Here is a 15,689-nt window from a genome sequence, read left to right as displayed (position 1 = left end):
CCCCGGTCGCTAGTTATAGCGGGCGTGGGAGCAGACTGTCACAGGACTCCGTCACACCTTGTTGTCCCACCACCGCCCTCCCTCCTGCTCCTCACTCCTTTGACGCCTGACAACTACTCCGACTGCGGCTCGACAGCCATTCTGCACCCAGCAAACAATGGACTCGATGCAGAGACTGTCGACGTCTCTTCCCCGGAACCGCAGCGAAGTGCCGAACGATTTGCTTGCAGACTTCAAGGCTGCCGCTAGATCGGTTACCGACCTCTATAGAACAGCCGTCACTTCACAGAAGCAGGCTCGAACGGCAGGATACCAGGATGCCCTCGACGACCTGCTCGCCTTCCTGGACAAGGAGAACATGGGATTGATGGACGGCGAAGGCTGGCGAGTGCGTCAGTGGGCGACTGCCCGCTTGGATGGCAGTGGATTCTCGGCCGGTACAGTGGCCACCAACACAACCGAGGAGGACGATGAGGACAGATCAGTCAAGGAAGAGGAAAAGGACGATACCAGGAGCTCGAGTCCGGAACTGCAGAGACGACCAGTGTTGCCCACTGCGACCAGCGAACTCACGGTAGAGGACGATACGCCACTTCAACGACGAGTCGTCTCCGAACCGCCACAAGCTCAGCTGCCTGTACAACCGACACCACAGCAACAACTACCGCAGACCACGTTCTCATTTCAGTCCAATCACGCATATCCACATGGCAATCACGACAGAGACATGGAATTGGATGGAAACAGCACCACTTCTGTACAGGCTTACGCACCAACATCGGTTCCTTCTGCTGCAGACAATGCTGTCCGCATAATACCGCGATCTACCCGCTCGAATCGACGCTCTAACCACAACCGACGAGCAGCGAGTGACAACCGCACTCCAACTTTAAACTTCAACCTTGGATCAGCATCTGGCACGAAGCGGAAAATACCCTTCCCCGACTTCTTCGATATTTCTGGCATCAACGACAACGGAGACAGGAAAGACGATGGGAGGGACAGGGGAGGAAAGCGGAGGCATGTGTGAAGGACGTTTTACCGCGCATGACCAAGATTGTGCTTGATTGGGACGGAGCATGTCAGCATTCCGAGCTGTACTATCTCTAGTGCAAAGGAGTTTCATGTGCATGGGAAATGCTGTCATTCGAAGCGAGCGCGGAGTACAGGTTTTTTGGTCTGAGGACTGCATCTTTTTGAGGTGTTTTTGTGGAAGATGCATAGGACTGGCGATTCTATCCTTTCGAGGAGTACTGAGGAAGGATTCGAGGAGTACTGGGGAAGGAGACCTTGGAAGCATTAGGCAGAAAGGGGAACATTTTGCAGTTGCATTGTAGAGGTGGAGTCTTGTCGTTATTGTCTTTTGAAAAGATACCCAGGGATGTTACGCAGACAACGAAACCAAATGAGAATTTTATATGTTTTGAACATGCATTGCGCCTTCTCCTAGTTCTATTTCTGTTGTCGCGGTGGTAGTTCAGACGAGCTATGCTGGCTAATGAAGTTATGACAGGTCTCATTCGGCACATGCCGACCACTACAGCCAGAACTCTCACATTTCGAGTGGCAGGTGCAAACGAAAGACGCGAGACTGAATCGTACAATGTATTTCATAACAGCATAGCCATATGGCGTTTATTGATTCGCCATTCCGGATCGCTCATCGCTAATTCATCATGCCACGTAACATTTTGACTATGTTTCGTGGCCATTGCTCTCATTCGAGCAGCACAGCAGAGGAGCAGTCTCGTCTCAGACCCGCAGAGCATGACCCAAAGCATCCAAAGAACCCTCGTATCTGTACTCGTTCTCCTTTCGCGAGGAAACGCCCTCTACTTCTTCTTCGGCCCCAGCATTGGCTGGCCAATGTTATTCCCCGTCAACCGCACGTTGGCAGCTTTCTGAATCTTCAACACGGCGTCCATGGCAGGGAAGTCGGCCCCTACACGTTCCAAAGCGGCGACAACTGCCACGTCGACATTGGCTTTGCTGGCGAGATCCTTTTGGGTCATGGTCGCACCCTTTTGGTTTTTGAGCTGAGTGCGGGCTTGCTGAAGAGCTTTGGCGACATCGTCGGGGACTTTCTTCGTGGCGACAGGGCCATCGGCGCGGTCGACTTTGGTGAGGCGTTGTCCTTCGGGGTTGCCAGAGGCCTGTGGTTGAGAGTGTTAGGAATGTTGCAGGAAGGGGTGGTGGTTTGTGGAGCTTACGTTTGCGGTGGAGTACTTCTTCTCTGTGGCTAGGATGGCGCCGCTGCGCTGAGCAGCGTTGAGTGCGCTCTTGCCCTTGATGGTGGTCTCGCGCTGGGCGGTGCCTGGTCCGCGGACCTTGCTGCCAATCTTGGTGGTGGTCTCCCAGTCCGACATTGTGCTGATGGTGGGGGTTGTAGGTGTGGTGTGAGTAGTTGAGTTCGGTCGCTCGATTGCCGCGGACTGTTTGAGAGGTATATGTGGGAGGTGATTCGCTTTGTGAAAGTGTCGCGTGAGGATGTTTGTGTCGAGAATAAAGTCAGTGGTTGGCGGCAAATGATGAGTCTTGACCAGGCGAGCCCAAAAGTGAACCGCAGCTTCCATGACGTTCGATTGGCTCGCGCGTCCGTGCGCCCCTGCTTATTCACCGCCGCCGCCACCGACTGCTGAGTGCAGTTACCGCACACCACCACCATTCGGGACAGACTACGCGTGACTGTCACACGCGACCTCCACGCGGTGTCCGAGAATCTAGCCGTAAGCTGATCAAGGCAGCAGAGCGGAGCACACTCTCACGGCATCGACTCCAATGGCTTGAGATGCCAAGGATGTAGACATTGCATAGCAAGAGGCCCGGAAGGTCTCACGTTCTGCAGCAATCATCATGCTCCAAGCAATCTTCTATGCGCGCTTTCACCCTGAGCGCGGTCCCAGTGTCATCCACCAATATCCTCCGAACACAATCAAGTCCTCTGATCCCATCTCCAACCCACCTCTGATCGTTTGGAGTGAAGTGTCTTCATATATCATCGCTCCTTACGACCTCTGCAATTCCCCGCTGTCCATATGCAACAATGGTCATCGCATTCTCGGATATCCCATCAGCCTGGAACATGAAGACTACGACCGAAATCGATTCACATTCAACATCTGCCTTGTGCTAGACGAATACGAAGATGCGAAACCCTGGGAACAAATTGTTAAGAAGATTGCCAAGTTCTGCGTTGCACTAGAATGGGAAGGATGTGTCTTGCAGCATGAAGAAGACCATCCCGGTCGGAATTCGTCTGGGGAGGAGGATACTTCTGTCGAGGGCGGCGTGCAGAAAGGTAGAGTGTTCATGGTGTTGGAGAGAATCTTCGAGGATTTGAATCATTACGGGGAGACATGCACCCGAGTGGATGGCGTGAAGGGAGAAGACGGGCTGTATGTGTTAAACTTGAGGTTGGAAACGGAGAAGGACTTTGCGAAACGGACGCCAGAGAGGGTTCGGAGTTGGGATGTTCCATTGCTTGTGAGGAATCTCCCGGATCCGGGCGAGTGGACGTGGGATCTGACGCTGCAGAGGATGTATGGTTTCATCGATGGTATCAGGCACGTAAAGAAAATTGCTGAGCTAGCCGATGTGGAAATCAAGTTGGTCAAGCGAGCGGTCAAGGAGCTGGTGTATCACGGGCGAGCGGTCTTGCTGGATGTGTTCCACTTTCAAGCGATATATGCTTGCACGCCGGAAGTGGTGGATTTCTTCAATAATGAAGAACTGCAGGATGAGTGCCGGAAGTATATCGCCATTCACGTGGAGTCGGAGCCTCAGAAACAGCAAGACGGTCGCAAGTCCGAGACGAATGGCAGCGAGAGAAATATCATACCCTCCCGAGAGCATATCATTGCACTCTACGCCGACCTGCAACCTGGTCTACAACTACAAGAATACTGCCTCACCCACAAAACCCAGCTCGCCAACATCGATGTTCGCCGACTCATCACTTTCGGACTCTTGAAAGGCTTCTTACGCCGCATCCACAAATATGCCTTCTCCTCTTCACATCCCCTCCACCTTCCCCAACGCTCCCTTTCACCTGTCCTCTCCCGTCGGTCCGCCGGCACCACGCAGAAAAGTTTCCGTTCAGGACACACTGCGACGACTCGCTCCGGCGACGATGCTGTGCGAGAATTCGAGCGCGCCTGGCGTAAGGCTGCTCTGACTTCAGGCTGGGCTACACCTCCTTCGGGGCCTCATCCAAGTTCGTTGAGTAAGAGTCAGCGAAGTGCAGATCAGGTTCGGACTGAAGAAGATGAAAAGCTGAGGAGTTTCCTCGATGGAGAGCATTGCTTGGATGCGATTTGTGTTGAGATGGGGTTGAGCGAGAAGAAAGTTTTGGAGAGGTTGAGAGGGTATGGACGGAGTGGTGAGGTGGTTCTGTTCAACAAGTGAAGTCTTTGAAGCCAATGTAGAGGTATTGGATGCCACCAGACGAGATTGAGATAAGCTGCAATGTTGAGTTGAATGACAGAGCGCCGAAGTCTGAGTGGCGGCCAAGGACTGCGCCATCCAAATTCTGGCTGCAGCAATAGAAAATGCTCGGAGGCGTAGGGTCGAATGTGCAGACTGCGATTTCTCTGAGATCCTTCACTGTCACTCCAAACGCGATCGGACGAATGCAAATACACATGTACACACATCAGCATTTGCTCACAGCAACTGAAGCTGGCAGCACGGACGTGTGTGTATCAATCGTGACGGCAAGAAGATGAGCCGTGGTCCGGCATGCTTCTCTGTCTATGCCACAGAGCATCACAGCCTGAGTCGAACAAATGTACGACAGACAAACTCAAGAATGTGATGAAAAGGTAATAAATTGCATATTGTGAAAATTCGTCATATATATCGTCGATGTTCTCGAAGCTATTTTCAAACTTCACGAGACAAGCCAAAAACAGCAATCGTTCCTCCACTATTGTTTCAGCGTGGAAGCAAGAACGAGCCATGACAGCGTGGAGAACGTGACAGTCTAAAAGCATTGACATACTGACTCACGAAGGGACAACCACAATGTGTCGGAAGATTATGAAAATGTGCAATTTTTCATTTGATTTTTGGGTCTCATTAAACCATACAGCCGTAACTAATATACAAGTGTCATGTTAGAGTACAGAAAGTATCTTTTTCTTTCCTGTCCATTCCAATCCGGATTCATATCACATCAAGAAGTCCTGTGCATAACCCTCTTGATGCGCCGCGACGAGGGTTCCTGTTCCACCCCGTGACAGCAGTTTTGCTTTCTTGCTTTGATGTACCGGCGATTGCCGCCGTACTGTTCTCTCGTTCTAATCAACCAAAAAGGCACAAAGAGGTTCCGTAAGTCGCTTAGACCATACCCTCAGCCTTTTGGCGCTCAAGGCGGTTCTGTACCATCTTGTGTGGGGTGAACAGTTGCTTGAGGCCGAACCATGGAGTGTTGACTGGGGTCTCGCCAGTGTAGACAAATGCATCGTAGAGGAAGCCACCGACGGGGCAGCCAACGAATGGAGCGACGATTGGAATCCAGAAGTAGTAGTCTCCCGCACTCCAGACATCGCGACCGTAGCCGACAGCTGCGGTGAGGAGACGTGGGCCCAAGTCACGGGCTGGGTTGATGGCGAAACCGGTCTGAGCACCGAATGCGATACCAATACCAGTCTGAAAGATTGTCAGTATTTGTGCGGCAGTGTGGCAGGCAAGCTCATGAAACTTACCAGGGTGAAGAAGAGACAGAGTGGGAACCATGCACCAGAAGCCACAAACTTGCCCTTGTTCGAATCATCCTGAAGGGCGAAGATGATGAAAACCAAGAGTGCAGAGCCGATGAATTGATCGAAAAACGCGCTCGTTGTGCTAATGCTTGGACTTGGGTAGGTGGCGAAGATTCCGGCGGTGGCAGTCTCAGATGGAGCGACGCTGCGGGCACCGCTCTCGTAGGCGTTGATCAAGCCGATGTAGTTGCCATAGACGACGGCGGCAGCGGCGAAGGCACCGCTAAACTCAGCTAACCAGTACATGGGCAGACGTCGCCATGGGAGCTTGCGGAACATGCAAGAAGCGAGGCAGACGGCAGGGTTCAGGAAAGCGCCAGAGTCACCGGCGATGTAAATACCCAACATCAAACCAATACCCCAGCCCCAAGTGATGGTCACCCAGGAACCAAATCCGTCGGCACCGGGAGCGGATGTGTCGTTTGCGGTGAGCAGTGTCTGCGCGATTGAACCAGTACCTGTATTGGTTAGCGGATAGATTGAACGAAACAGCAAAGTGGTATTTACCAAACAGGACGAGGACGAAAGTGCCCCAGAACTCGGCGAAAGGCTCCTTGAAGGCGATCTTGACCTTTGACCAGAAGAAGTGGTTGTGCTCAGCGTGGTCGAGCTCCTCATCGACAGTCGCCATCGGGGCAAGACCCATCCAGGCACGTGGAGTTTGCAAAGTTGATGATGCAGGTTGTTCCATTCTGGCGGACGAGCCAATGGACTCTGATCGATTCAATTCGTGATGTGGTGGCATGCCCGGAGAGGACATGCTGTCCTTGCCGTCCTTGTCTGACCATTCTCCTGAGCTGGAGTGGTTCAGAACACCACGTGGTGTCTGCTGCTGGTCACGGACGGCAGCATTGCGCAGAGCGTCGAGGTCCTGCTGCTGCTTTGTCGCGGTTGCCATGTTGTTGAGTTGAGTGCCTGCTGGTGAGGGAGGTATGGATACTGGCTCCAACATACAAGGCGGATGGGTCCCTGGGGTGGAAAAAGAAACAACCTCGCCGCGGCGAAGGAGTTATGAACAAGGTATACTGCTAAGGGAGAGATAGAGAAGGAAGGCTTGTTTGAAAGGACCTGCCTTTAATATCTAAAGAGCTCCCTGTTGGCTGCTTTGCTTCTCCAGCCTCTCGGGTCATGGCTAATGAAGCTATCAACCACAGATCTGGTGATTTGTAGATCCATTGCCATACAAACCTGAGGGTCGAGTCAGCTCGAGGACGAGGTGAATGCGAGCTGGTCGTAGAGATCGGTGCTAAAAAGCGTCATCGGTCGATAGAGATCGGGAGCAGTGCTGCAGGTACAAGCGGCGCACACTGTCAGATCAGAGCAGACAAGCGCCGCTGACGGGAGGTGGCAGGAGCATAGGGACGACCACATCCAGGAACGAGTCGCTGGCGTAGAAAACAGAGCGTAGCTGCTCAATGGGGTCGCGCGAAACCAACCACGAACGACAGAGCGTGCCATTAGCTTTAGCCTCCCGCACGGGGACGCGGGGACGAGCGACCAGAAGAGGTGATCTGTGAGTCGTGACTTGCATAGAGGTGCGCACTGGTCTGCATGTGCCCGGGCTGGATGAGCTGATGCTCCTCTGCGCAGCATAAGTGCTTGGGCACCCACGCACCGCACTGATGCCATTGACGAGAGCTGGACAGCATTGGCGTGCGAAGGCTGAAGTCTGCAGAGTCAGCACTTCGATGCGATGGAAGAGGTGAGGTCAGCGGGCGAGCTTGGGTATCCTAGCTTGCGCGCCGCCCATTCTCCTCGACGACCGGGAACGTGCACTTGGCGGCGTCGTGAACATGTTTGACACGCTGTTGCACGCAATGCGATGCCATGCAGCAGCAGACTGAGCACTTCTCTGCTGCTGCGCGCCGCGCTGCTGTCTGGCGTCGTCATGGCTGGCGGTAGGAAGCGCGAGGACGTCAAGATCGCCGCGGCCGCTGGGTGTACGAGTCGTGTCCACGAGCAACCTCTTCATCGGCATCGTGACATCAGTCTGGCTTGTGAGAGCCGCTGCCCGCCGACGTTCTCGGCAGAGATGCCGCGCCGTGTCATGTACGAGCTGGCCGAGGGCGATGCCGATGCGGCGGGGCGTGTTGCGATGTGGTATGTCTTGTGAAAGAGCTGAAGTCGTGAGGTGAAACGTTGCTGGGTGTGGGTGCCTGAGGAACATGGGATCGGGATCGGTGACTTCATCCCGTCTGGGTCTGGGTTGGAGCGCGGCGCGTCTGGAGGCACGTCGCGTGTGTGGGACTCTGAACAACAGCACTCAGCAATCTGTCAATGCACCACAGCACCACCAACACCACCAAACACCGCTGCCACCACCTGCCCAGCAGACATCTTGCCCACGTCAGTACAACTACACTGGACTGTCGAGGATCTATATATCGCATACACGCCTCGTGCAATTGAGCTGCCACGACCGTCAACCCGACGCGTCCATATACACTTCGCTATAGATCACGACGGCAACACCGCCAATGCCTGGACGAAAACGCGACACTCGGAACGTCCGGTAGCCAGCCCATACAGTCTGGCCTGCGCGTTGTAGCCGATCATGTATCTCCCACGAACCGACATCACGCGCCTTTACAGCAACCTTCTCAAGACCACCCATCCTTCCTCGTCTCCCGTACAGATCCTGACTGCACTTTCCGTCGATAGCATATGTGCCACACGAATCCTCGTTAGTCTCTTCAAACGCGACTTCATACCGCACAAGATCCAGCCTGTTTCTGGATATGCCGATTTGCAAAAGTTTGGGCAGGACCTCGTGCTACCACTAACGCGACAACGGGGCGGTGATGGCGGGACAGTGGTATGCCTCGGCCTGGGAGGTGCTGTGGCTCTAGAGGAACTCTTGGGGCTCGATGGCCGGACCGAGAATGGTGATATCGTCGAGGGTGGCATGCAGAATCATGGCGTCGAGATCTGGGTCGTTGATTCTCATCGGCCGTGGAATCTGGAGAACGTGTTTGGTGTGTCTTCCGCAGTCCCCGAAGTCGACGGCGTTACTGTGCAGCGGCCAGGTGTGCAGCAAGGTCGAATCAGTCCAAGCTACAAACCCGGCATGGGGGGCGTGATCGTCTTCGATGATGGCGATCTTGAGGAGCTATTACAGGCTGAGAAGGAAGCATACTTCGCGTTACAAGAAATGCCCGAGATAACGGAGGATGACATCGCCCTTGTGGCCGACGATGAGGATGACGACGACGAGGAACAGCAGGACGAAGAGGGAGATTCGAGCACGGGCCAGAAGCGAAAGCGTGGATCCGACTCCGAGGACGAGGATGACTACCTCTCAGATACTGATGGCGAAGATGGACGACCGCGACGCCGACGACGAAGCAACTCGAGTACATCCATACCAATACCATCGTCACCCGGCGGCAATCCACTTTCAGGTCAGCTAGACATTGCGTCCACCCCCCAGAACATGCCGTCTTCTCCACCCAAGTCGAAAGAGCCGAATGAGAAGCAGAAGATGAAACAATTGCTTCGGTTGAGACGAAAGCACGAGGGTACACTTGACAGGTACTACGATATAGGCACGAGTGGAGCCGAACCTGTGAGCAGCATCATGTATTCTCTCGCATCGGAGCTCGGCCGAGAAGAGAATGAGTTGCTCTGGTTGGCAATCGTTGGCATTAGTGCCATGCTTCTGTCACCATCCGGAGCCGGACCTCGAATCAATTATATGCGCATAGTCCTTCAAGACGAAGCGCGGCGTCTCAATCCTATCCCGGAGTCAGAGCTTCTCAAATCGCAAAGCGCGGAGGCCACCATTCCCACGACGGCACGCAGTCCTACCGACAACAGCATTCGTCTCTCGCCCGAACCGCGCTTTCTCCTCATTCGCCACTGGAGTTTATATGATGCCATGCGTCACTCCCCCTACCTTGCTACCCGTCTGCACCTGTGGAGCGATCAAGGGATGAAGCGCTTGCACAAACTGTTAGCCAAGATGGGCATCAGCCTAGCCGAGGCAGGACAAGGCTACCTCCATATGAATACGGATGTCAAGCAGACGCTTCGCAAACGCATTCTCAGGTGGGCCGCACAATACAACCTGGAAGGTCTTGTCCCTGGTGATGACGGTCCTCGCGGTATGGAGAACTGGGGTTTCGTTCGATCGTGGGGGTGGGCAGGCACGCTGTCAGCAGAAGACGTTGCGATTGTGGTTGGCGCGATACTTGAGGTCGGCACCGATCACTCGATCTTCCCAGACCTGAAATTCGACAACAGGCCCAGCACGGACTTCAACTACAATGCTCGAATGCGCAACTTACCTACGCCTCCGCACAGCTCAGACGACGGCATGGACTCGTCCTTTCACGATTCCTCGGATGTGCCTGACTACGTCAGCCAACGCTTCTATCGCGCCTACGATGCTCTAGAGCCACGCGTCGGACTTAAGACCTTGCAAAAGAGCATACCCGCTGCGCAGGATCTGTACAGAGCTATACTTCGCGTCGGGTCCTACCTCATCAGCAAGAAAGTCCTCCGGCATCTCCGCTCCTTCCGTATCGGCGTCGTTCGTGAAGGATCAGACTTGCATGTATTCACCCATCCCGGCGCTCTCGTGCGACTGGCAAGTTGGGTTGCCGAGGCCGTTGCTGTACTCGAAGCCGAAGCCGGAAAGAAAGCTCGCAAGGGAAAGGACGAAGCACTTGTGCTTGGTGCTCTTGACGAGAGCCGATCCGTTTACGTTGTAGTCGGAATCGGCGGTGGACCGGGTTGGAACGGCAGCGGCAAGAAGATCCGATCAAAAGCCGAGATCAAAGAACGCGAAGAGAAGAAGAAGCGAAAAGAGGCTGAGCGGGTGGCAAAGCGTGCGGAAGCCGCGAGGAAGCGGGAGGAGCGTAGGCATCTGCGACGAGAGCGCAATGCCGCCAACGGTCTGGATTCAGATGATGAGGAGGACTCTGAGAGCGAGCCCGAGACTGAAGACGAGGACTCTGACTCTGACGCTGACTCCGATGACGAAGAAGTCTCAGCGGGTCGAAAGAAGACCGGGCCTACCAATCGTTTTGGTCAAGCCTTCCAAGAAGTGGTCGAGCAAACAGGCGCCAGAGTCCGAATCGATTCTTTCGAGCACAGCGTCGTGGAGGTGAAGAAGGAGGATTTTTCAGGCTTTCTGGAAGCTCTGAGTTCAAAGACTGTGGTCTCATGAAGAACCTGGACTGCTGGGTCTGCTGCTGGGGTTCAATGATAGCGTTTCACGACAATTGGATGCACAGCTTCTGTTTGAGATTTTGCATAGGGCATCGCATGGCGGGCGAAGGGCGTTCTGGAAGCGCGGTATGAAGACTCCTGAGATACACAGCTGGTTCCTATTAGTACCATGATGACGGTCCGCGCTACAGGGAGAGAAAAGCATAGATATGAAGAAAGCTTGTGGAAGCATCTTTTCGGCCTTCTCGTCTCACCTGCTCGCGCCTACTGAGAACGCTGCACCACTTCGCTACGCTGATGAAGAATAAGTGGTTTCAGCACAAGTTCAGCACAACTGACAATAGCGGATAGATCCCATCGACGAGTGTCAACACCCTCGGTCTCGCTATCGCCGCGAATGATTTGATTTGGACCTCGTACAACCTGGAGAGAAATACGAAGTGTGCATTAGACTTGACGGAATGCCTGGAGAAAGTTCGCGTGGCACTATCCCTTCTTGGTTTGGAGTGATGGAAGGTGCCAGCGGGCTAGCATCGGATATCGTAAAAGATCTACCTCTACTATTATGCTCTCTCAAGGGGAAATTCGAAGAAGATGTGGACGGCCGACTGGAGAATGTGTAAAGTGACAGAAGAAACCCTGTTGGTCCTTTCTGACGATAAGTAGCAGCGCGATCACAACGAAGTCCGGACTGGAGAGTTTTTGCGACATGTTCACATCGTCTGTCGTCGGTGGCACCCACATCGTGATGCTTGGCTAGCGGGTAAGGCGCTGCACTATTGCTTCAATTGGCTCCTTCGGCAAGAGATCAGCGCTCCTTCCCTGCCTATTCTTTGGCGTCCGAGGCACTTTTGCTCACTACGGACAAGACATAATAGCAGTAGCGATGCGCCGTTCTTGCAAAATGGCCAGCTCAACTGTTATCCGAATTCCAACATGCGTTTCGGTACTGGTCTCGCTGCCCTTGGGCTGTCCATCGTCGCAGTGAACGCATCACCGATTGTTGGCAATGTTCTATTTCCACCCACAAGGCCAAGGACAACAGGTATGTAACTTGCTGTCGTAGAGTTCAATAAGAGATATACTGATATCGACACAGTCTCACAATCTCTATATGACACCCTCATCTTCTACGGCCGCTACGCTTCGACATACACAACAGCACCATGCAAGAATCCACCCGAGGGAACAGTCGTCCAAGGCTTCGCCAACGCAGACCCAACGACCGAAATGACTCTCTTCCGCGATGATGCCAGAAAGCAACTCATCATGGCTTTTCCCGGCACTGCATCTCTCCAAGATTTCGTCACCGACCTCTCGGCACAACAAGTCCCAGCCACAATCGCAGGAGTCAATTGTCCCGAGTGTAAAGTCCACCAAGGAGTTTTGAAATCCTGGAATGCTATTCAACCTGAAGCTCAAAGAGTCTTGGACGAAGCTCTCACTGCGTATCCTAACTATGAACTTTTCCTCGTGGGTCATTCTCTCGGCGGAGCTTTGACAAAATTCGCGTATGCGAGCTTGAAGAGTCAGGGATACGATATCTCTGCTGCGTATTCGTACGGAGAATTCAGAACAGGAAACCAGGCTTGGGCGGATTATGTTGACGGACTTTCCGGGAATACTGACGACAATCAAGGACCATATTATCGTGTGACGCACGCTGATGATGGCGTGCCGCAAGTTCTCGGTCCTCTGCAAGGCTACAGGCACTCAAGGAGTGAGTATTGGTTCCAGAAGGGAGCTGATGGTCCTGCGACGACTTTCCGATGCTACGGACAGGAGCCGAGCGATTGTGAGTGATTGGATTAAACTCTAGTGTCGAATGCTGTGGTACTGACTTGTTTCCAGGCAACAACTCGCAACTTGGAATCGGAGTTGCTGGTATCAACGCTGCTCATATCTTCTACCCTGGTATCAATGTTGTAGGCTGTGGCCTCTAAAGTGATAGTTCTTCGTTCATGTAAGCCTCGTATGAGAGTTTCAAATGCATTGACATGCTATCAAATTTATGAATTTTTTATCGATGCCTCTCCGTCCCCAGAACTCAAGCTCGTCGAGCAAAGATGTCAGCCAGATCGTGATGAGCGAAGCCGACGCGGTAGTTCTCCGGCGATGGCAAGTGATGGAGGTCTTTCCACGATGTAGCTAAGGTCTGAGGCTGGTTTCCTTCGTAGGCGTTGGCTTCGTAATTATTTGCCGACATCAGCTCTGCGAGTCCAGATCGCAGCTCTCTTGGCCCAATACGTTCAGTTGGCAATTTCTGAATACATGCCTCAATGAGCTTGATGAGCCCTTTGCTGTAGCACTCGTGATAGGATTTTATTTTGCGTTGGCTGCAAGGTGTCAGCTGAGGAGTGTGAGATGCTTCGCTCTTGACTTACTCGTCTGGACCATCGAACGGACAATGTCTGAGATCCATGCCAGTCTTTCGGACCAGCCAATACATGGTCATTCCAATACCTGCTCACTAATTAGCAAAATGTCACCGACTTCCAGCTATGCGGACTCACCGTAGATATTTGACCGACTCAAGATCTGTTCGTCATTGCCTACTTCCCATTTTTGATACTTTGTGGGCGAATCGATGAGAACTGTGCTGTTGATTTGTTCCGGGGCACGGAACCATGGTGTTCCTGCATGCTGCTCTGCGAACAGGAAAGGATCATCTTGAGCGTCCTTTGAAGTCCCGATGGCAAGCCCAAAGTCAGCCTTGGCCAAGTTAGTAAGTAGCTTCAACAGGCTCTTAGGACATACAGACGATTCGGGGCAGAGGATATGCAGGGAACCTGCCCGAGGTGTTTGGCTCGAGGAAGATGTTGGCTGCATCAATCTGTCAGCGGTACATACAGCTGTCGATGAAGTTCTACGAACCTGGTTTGATGTCTCGACTAGCAAAAAGGTCAGTACATAGCGAGAAAAAGAGGTTTGTTCTGCTACTCACTGCACAACCTCTTCAGGCCAGTCATCGTCTATAGGGCCTTCTTCCATGATGATGCAGGCCTCGGCGAGTTGTAGGAATAGATATCTCAACCAAGACTCGGGCATTGGAAGCCAAGTTTCCTGATGCTTCTTGCATAGGCCATGCAAATCGCCCAGGCCGCAGTAGTGGCTGCCAAAATAGTCAGTGAAAGAATGCAAGTATGCATGCTAGCCACCACACTTACGTGTAAATGTTGATCTCGCGGAACTTTTCGTCGATATTCCACTCTCGGAGACGAACAAAATAAACAGATGGTTCTGCCTCGCCACACTTTTTAGTGAAATATGCTTCGTTTGAAACCTGTTCGACCTCTCCATTATTATTCACGGCGTTATGCCACCATTTGTCGTCATCCCACGCTGTCTGCGTTTTGTACTCGACTTTTCGGACGACGCGCTGTACCAATGTAAGCAACTCGATTTGGCCTGACAGCTCTGCAGTACTCACATCTACGATCATGTTAGTAGGAGTATGTCGGACCCAGAGACCTGTTGTATTAATCCCGCTGGTGAAAACTTGTACGCAACTCCACTGTCCGTCGGGAAATAACTCTTCGTTAATTTTATCCTTCCTGAATTCATCCCGCAAGCTATCAACAATTGTCGTGAGCGTCTTTTGAGCCTCTTTGAGTGTGTTCTCGGCAGTGAGCCGCGTCCTAGTGATCCAGAGGTCGAAATGCGCGTTCAAAACATGGTTTGCGAGGCAAATTCGCAGTCTCTCCACAGAATCGATGAGGGCATTCTGACTTGAGATGACTTTGCGACAATGTTTATGATGGTCCCTGAACAACTCACGCACATGTGCATCGGTCACAGTGCCATTTGCAGCTGCTGTTTCGGTCCTACCACAACCATTTGGGTCAGCGCATAGTATTTGAGAGATAAGCTCCTCCCAGCTTCAAGCTATTCCGCAGCAACCTCACTTACGCATGGTTCTCCCGTGCCACGTTGTCACTTTCAGCTTTCCCACGAACTCGCTCGTACGTTTGGATGGCGTTCAAAGCGTCGTGCCCCGCCCTGCGACCAGCCAACCGAGTATTCCAGAAATTGATCCATGTCGCCATTGCCACCGGAAAAATGTCTTGAAGCGGTCAGGATGGGTCTCAAGTATCCGCCCCCATTGTACTTACAGTTTTGGTTTTGCCATTCAAAGCCTCGTTGCTCAATGGCTGCCATGAAGTGGGCAAAACTTTGTGCTCCAAAAGTGGCCATTTCGTTGAGCTAAGGTACTCGTGCGGTGTACTTTGCAAGCGTGAGTGCTGAGCTTGAGTACTGCGGTCTCATCATGGGGTTAACGAGTGCCGAATCCGGACGATCTTGTTCTGCTTCTCTCATTGTTCCTTTGTCATGTTCCGAAGAATGCGTGTTCATCGTAGCGACAGAATCCGACGATATGGGCACGTGCTCGATGTTGCTGTACTGGCGACAGGTTACATGTTGGAGGCTGAAGAGCAGCGGGGAAATGCCACTGTCAAGTTGACTAGCGAGATGAGCTCGCAATTTGCCAAGACATTCGTCCATCATTATTACATGCACGAATCGCTGTTCAACACTACAACCGGTGCACAGTGGCTCATGGATGCAGGATTGTCGGTTCACTGATCGCCCTGGCTCGAGCCTGGGCACGTTGCCTTTGAAGCTCTCGCTGCCTTTCACGCTCAACTTGAGTTTGTTTTGCTAGTAACCCGTAGATTGGATCCTTGGAGGCGTCCTGCCATATGGGCCTGGGCCCCTGGGGTCCGGGTCTGTCTCTTGCCCTGATTGAGCTGTATT

At 52.9% G+C, this 15,689-nt stretch overlaps 7 protein-coding genes across 7 annotated transcripts; 4 read left to right on the top strand and 3 right to left on the bottom strand.

Annotated features, from left to right (window-relative positions):
* Window positions 1–157: 157 nt before the first annotated feature.
* Window positions 158–1,030, top strand: RHO25_008516 (uncharacterized protein; the record flags this gene model as incomplete). The annotated part of the gene is made up of 1 exon (XM_023600651.2): window positions 158–1,030. The coding sequence occupies one exon, from the start codon at window positions 158–160 to the stop codon at window positions 1,028–1,030; it is 873 nt and encodes a 290-aa protein (XP_023448997.1).
* An 802-nt stretch (window positions 1,031–1,832) lies between these two features.
* Window positions 1,833–2,366, bottom strand: RHO25_008515 (uncharacterized protein; the record flags this gene model as incomplete). The annotated part of the gene is made up of 2 exons (XM_023600650.2): window positions 1,833–2,153; window positions 2,211–2,366. The coding sequence occupies 2 exons, from the start codon at window positions 2,364–2,366 to the stop codon at window positions 1,833–1,835; spliced, it is 477 nt and encodes a 158-aa protein (XP_023448994.1).
* Window positions 2,367–2,853: 487 nt separating this feature from the next.
* RHO25_008514 (uncharacterized protein) lies at window positions 2,854–4,404 on the top strand (the record flags this gene model as incomplete). The annotated part of the gene is made up of 1 exon (XM_023600649.2): window positions 2,854–4,404. One exon carries the CDS (start codon window positions 2,854–2,856, stop codon window positions 4,402–4,404), a length of 1,551 nt encoding a protein of 516 aa, XP_023448995.1.
* Window positions 4,405–5,337: 933 nt separating this feature from the next.
* Window positions 5,338–6,660, bottom strand: RHO25_008513 (uncharacterized protein; the record flags this gene model as incomplete). The annotated part of the gene is made up of 3 exons (XM_023600648.2): window positions 5,338–5,649; window positions 5,706–6,220; window positions 6,270–6,660. The coding sequence occupies 3 exons, from the start codon at window positions 6,658–6,660 to the stop codon at window positions 5,338–5,340; spliced, it is 1,218 nt and encodes a 405-aa protein (XP_023449721.2).
* Window positions 6,661–8,316: 1,656 nt separating this feature from the next.
* RHO25_008512 (uncharacterized protein) lies at window positions 8,317–10,932 on the top strand (the record flags this gene model as incomplete). Its single annotated transcript, XM_023600647.2, has 1 exon — window positions 8,317–10,932. The coding sequence occupies one exon, from the start codon at window positions 8,317–8,319 to the stop codon at window positions 10,930–10,932; it is 2,616 nt and encodes an 871-aa protein (XP_023448653.1).
* A 938-nt stretch (window positions 10,933–11,870) lies between these two features.
* RHO25_008511 (uncharacterized protein) lies at window positions 11,871–12,877 on the top strand (the record flags this gene model as incomplete). Its single annotated transcript, XM_023600646.2, has 3 exons — window positions 11,871–11,979; window positions 12,034–12,729; window positions 12,786–12,877. The coding sequence occupies 3 exons, from the start codon at window positions 11,871–11,873 to the stop codon at window positions 12,875–12,877; spliced, it is 897 nt and encodes a 298-aa protein (XP_023449725.1).
* Window positions 12,878–12,981: 104 nt separating this feature from the next.
* RHO25_008510 (uncharacterized protein) lies at window positions 12,982–15,128 on the bottom strand (the record flags this gene model as incomplete). Its single annotated transcript, XM_065603066.1, has 10 exons — window positions 12,982–13,270; window positions 13,319–13,397; window positions 13,448–13,646; window positions 13,696–13,757; window positions 13,809–13,825; window positions 13,879–14,046; window positions 14,102–14,313; window positions 14,365–14,758; window positions 14,844–14,997; window positions 15,047–15,128. The coding sequence occupies 10 exons, from the start codon at window positions 15,126–15,128 to the stop codon at window positions 12,982–12,984; spliced, it is 1,656 nt and encodes a 551-aa protein (XP_065459138.1).
* Window positions 15,129–15,689: the final 561 nt, after the last annotated feature.

The sequence above is a fragment of the Cercospora beticola genome, chromosome 5 (genome assembly GCF_033473495.1).
Source record: "Cercospora beticola chromosome 5, complete sequence".
In the NCBI taxonomy this organism is placed as follows: domain Eukaryota; kingdom Fungi; phylum Ascomycota; class Dothideomycetes; order Mycosphaerellales; family Mycosphaerellaceae; genus Cercospora; species Cercospora beticola.
The sequence above is the reverse complement of the archived record's forward strand: the minus strand, read 5'-3'. Positions and strand labels throughout refer to the sequence as shown.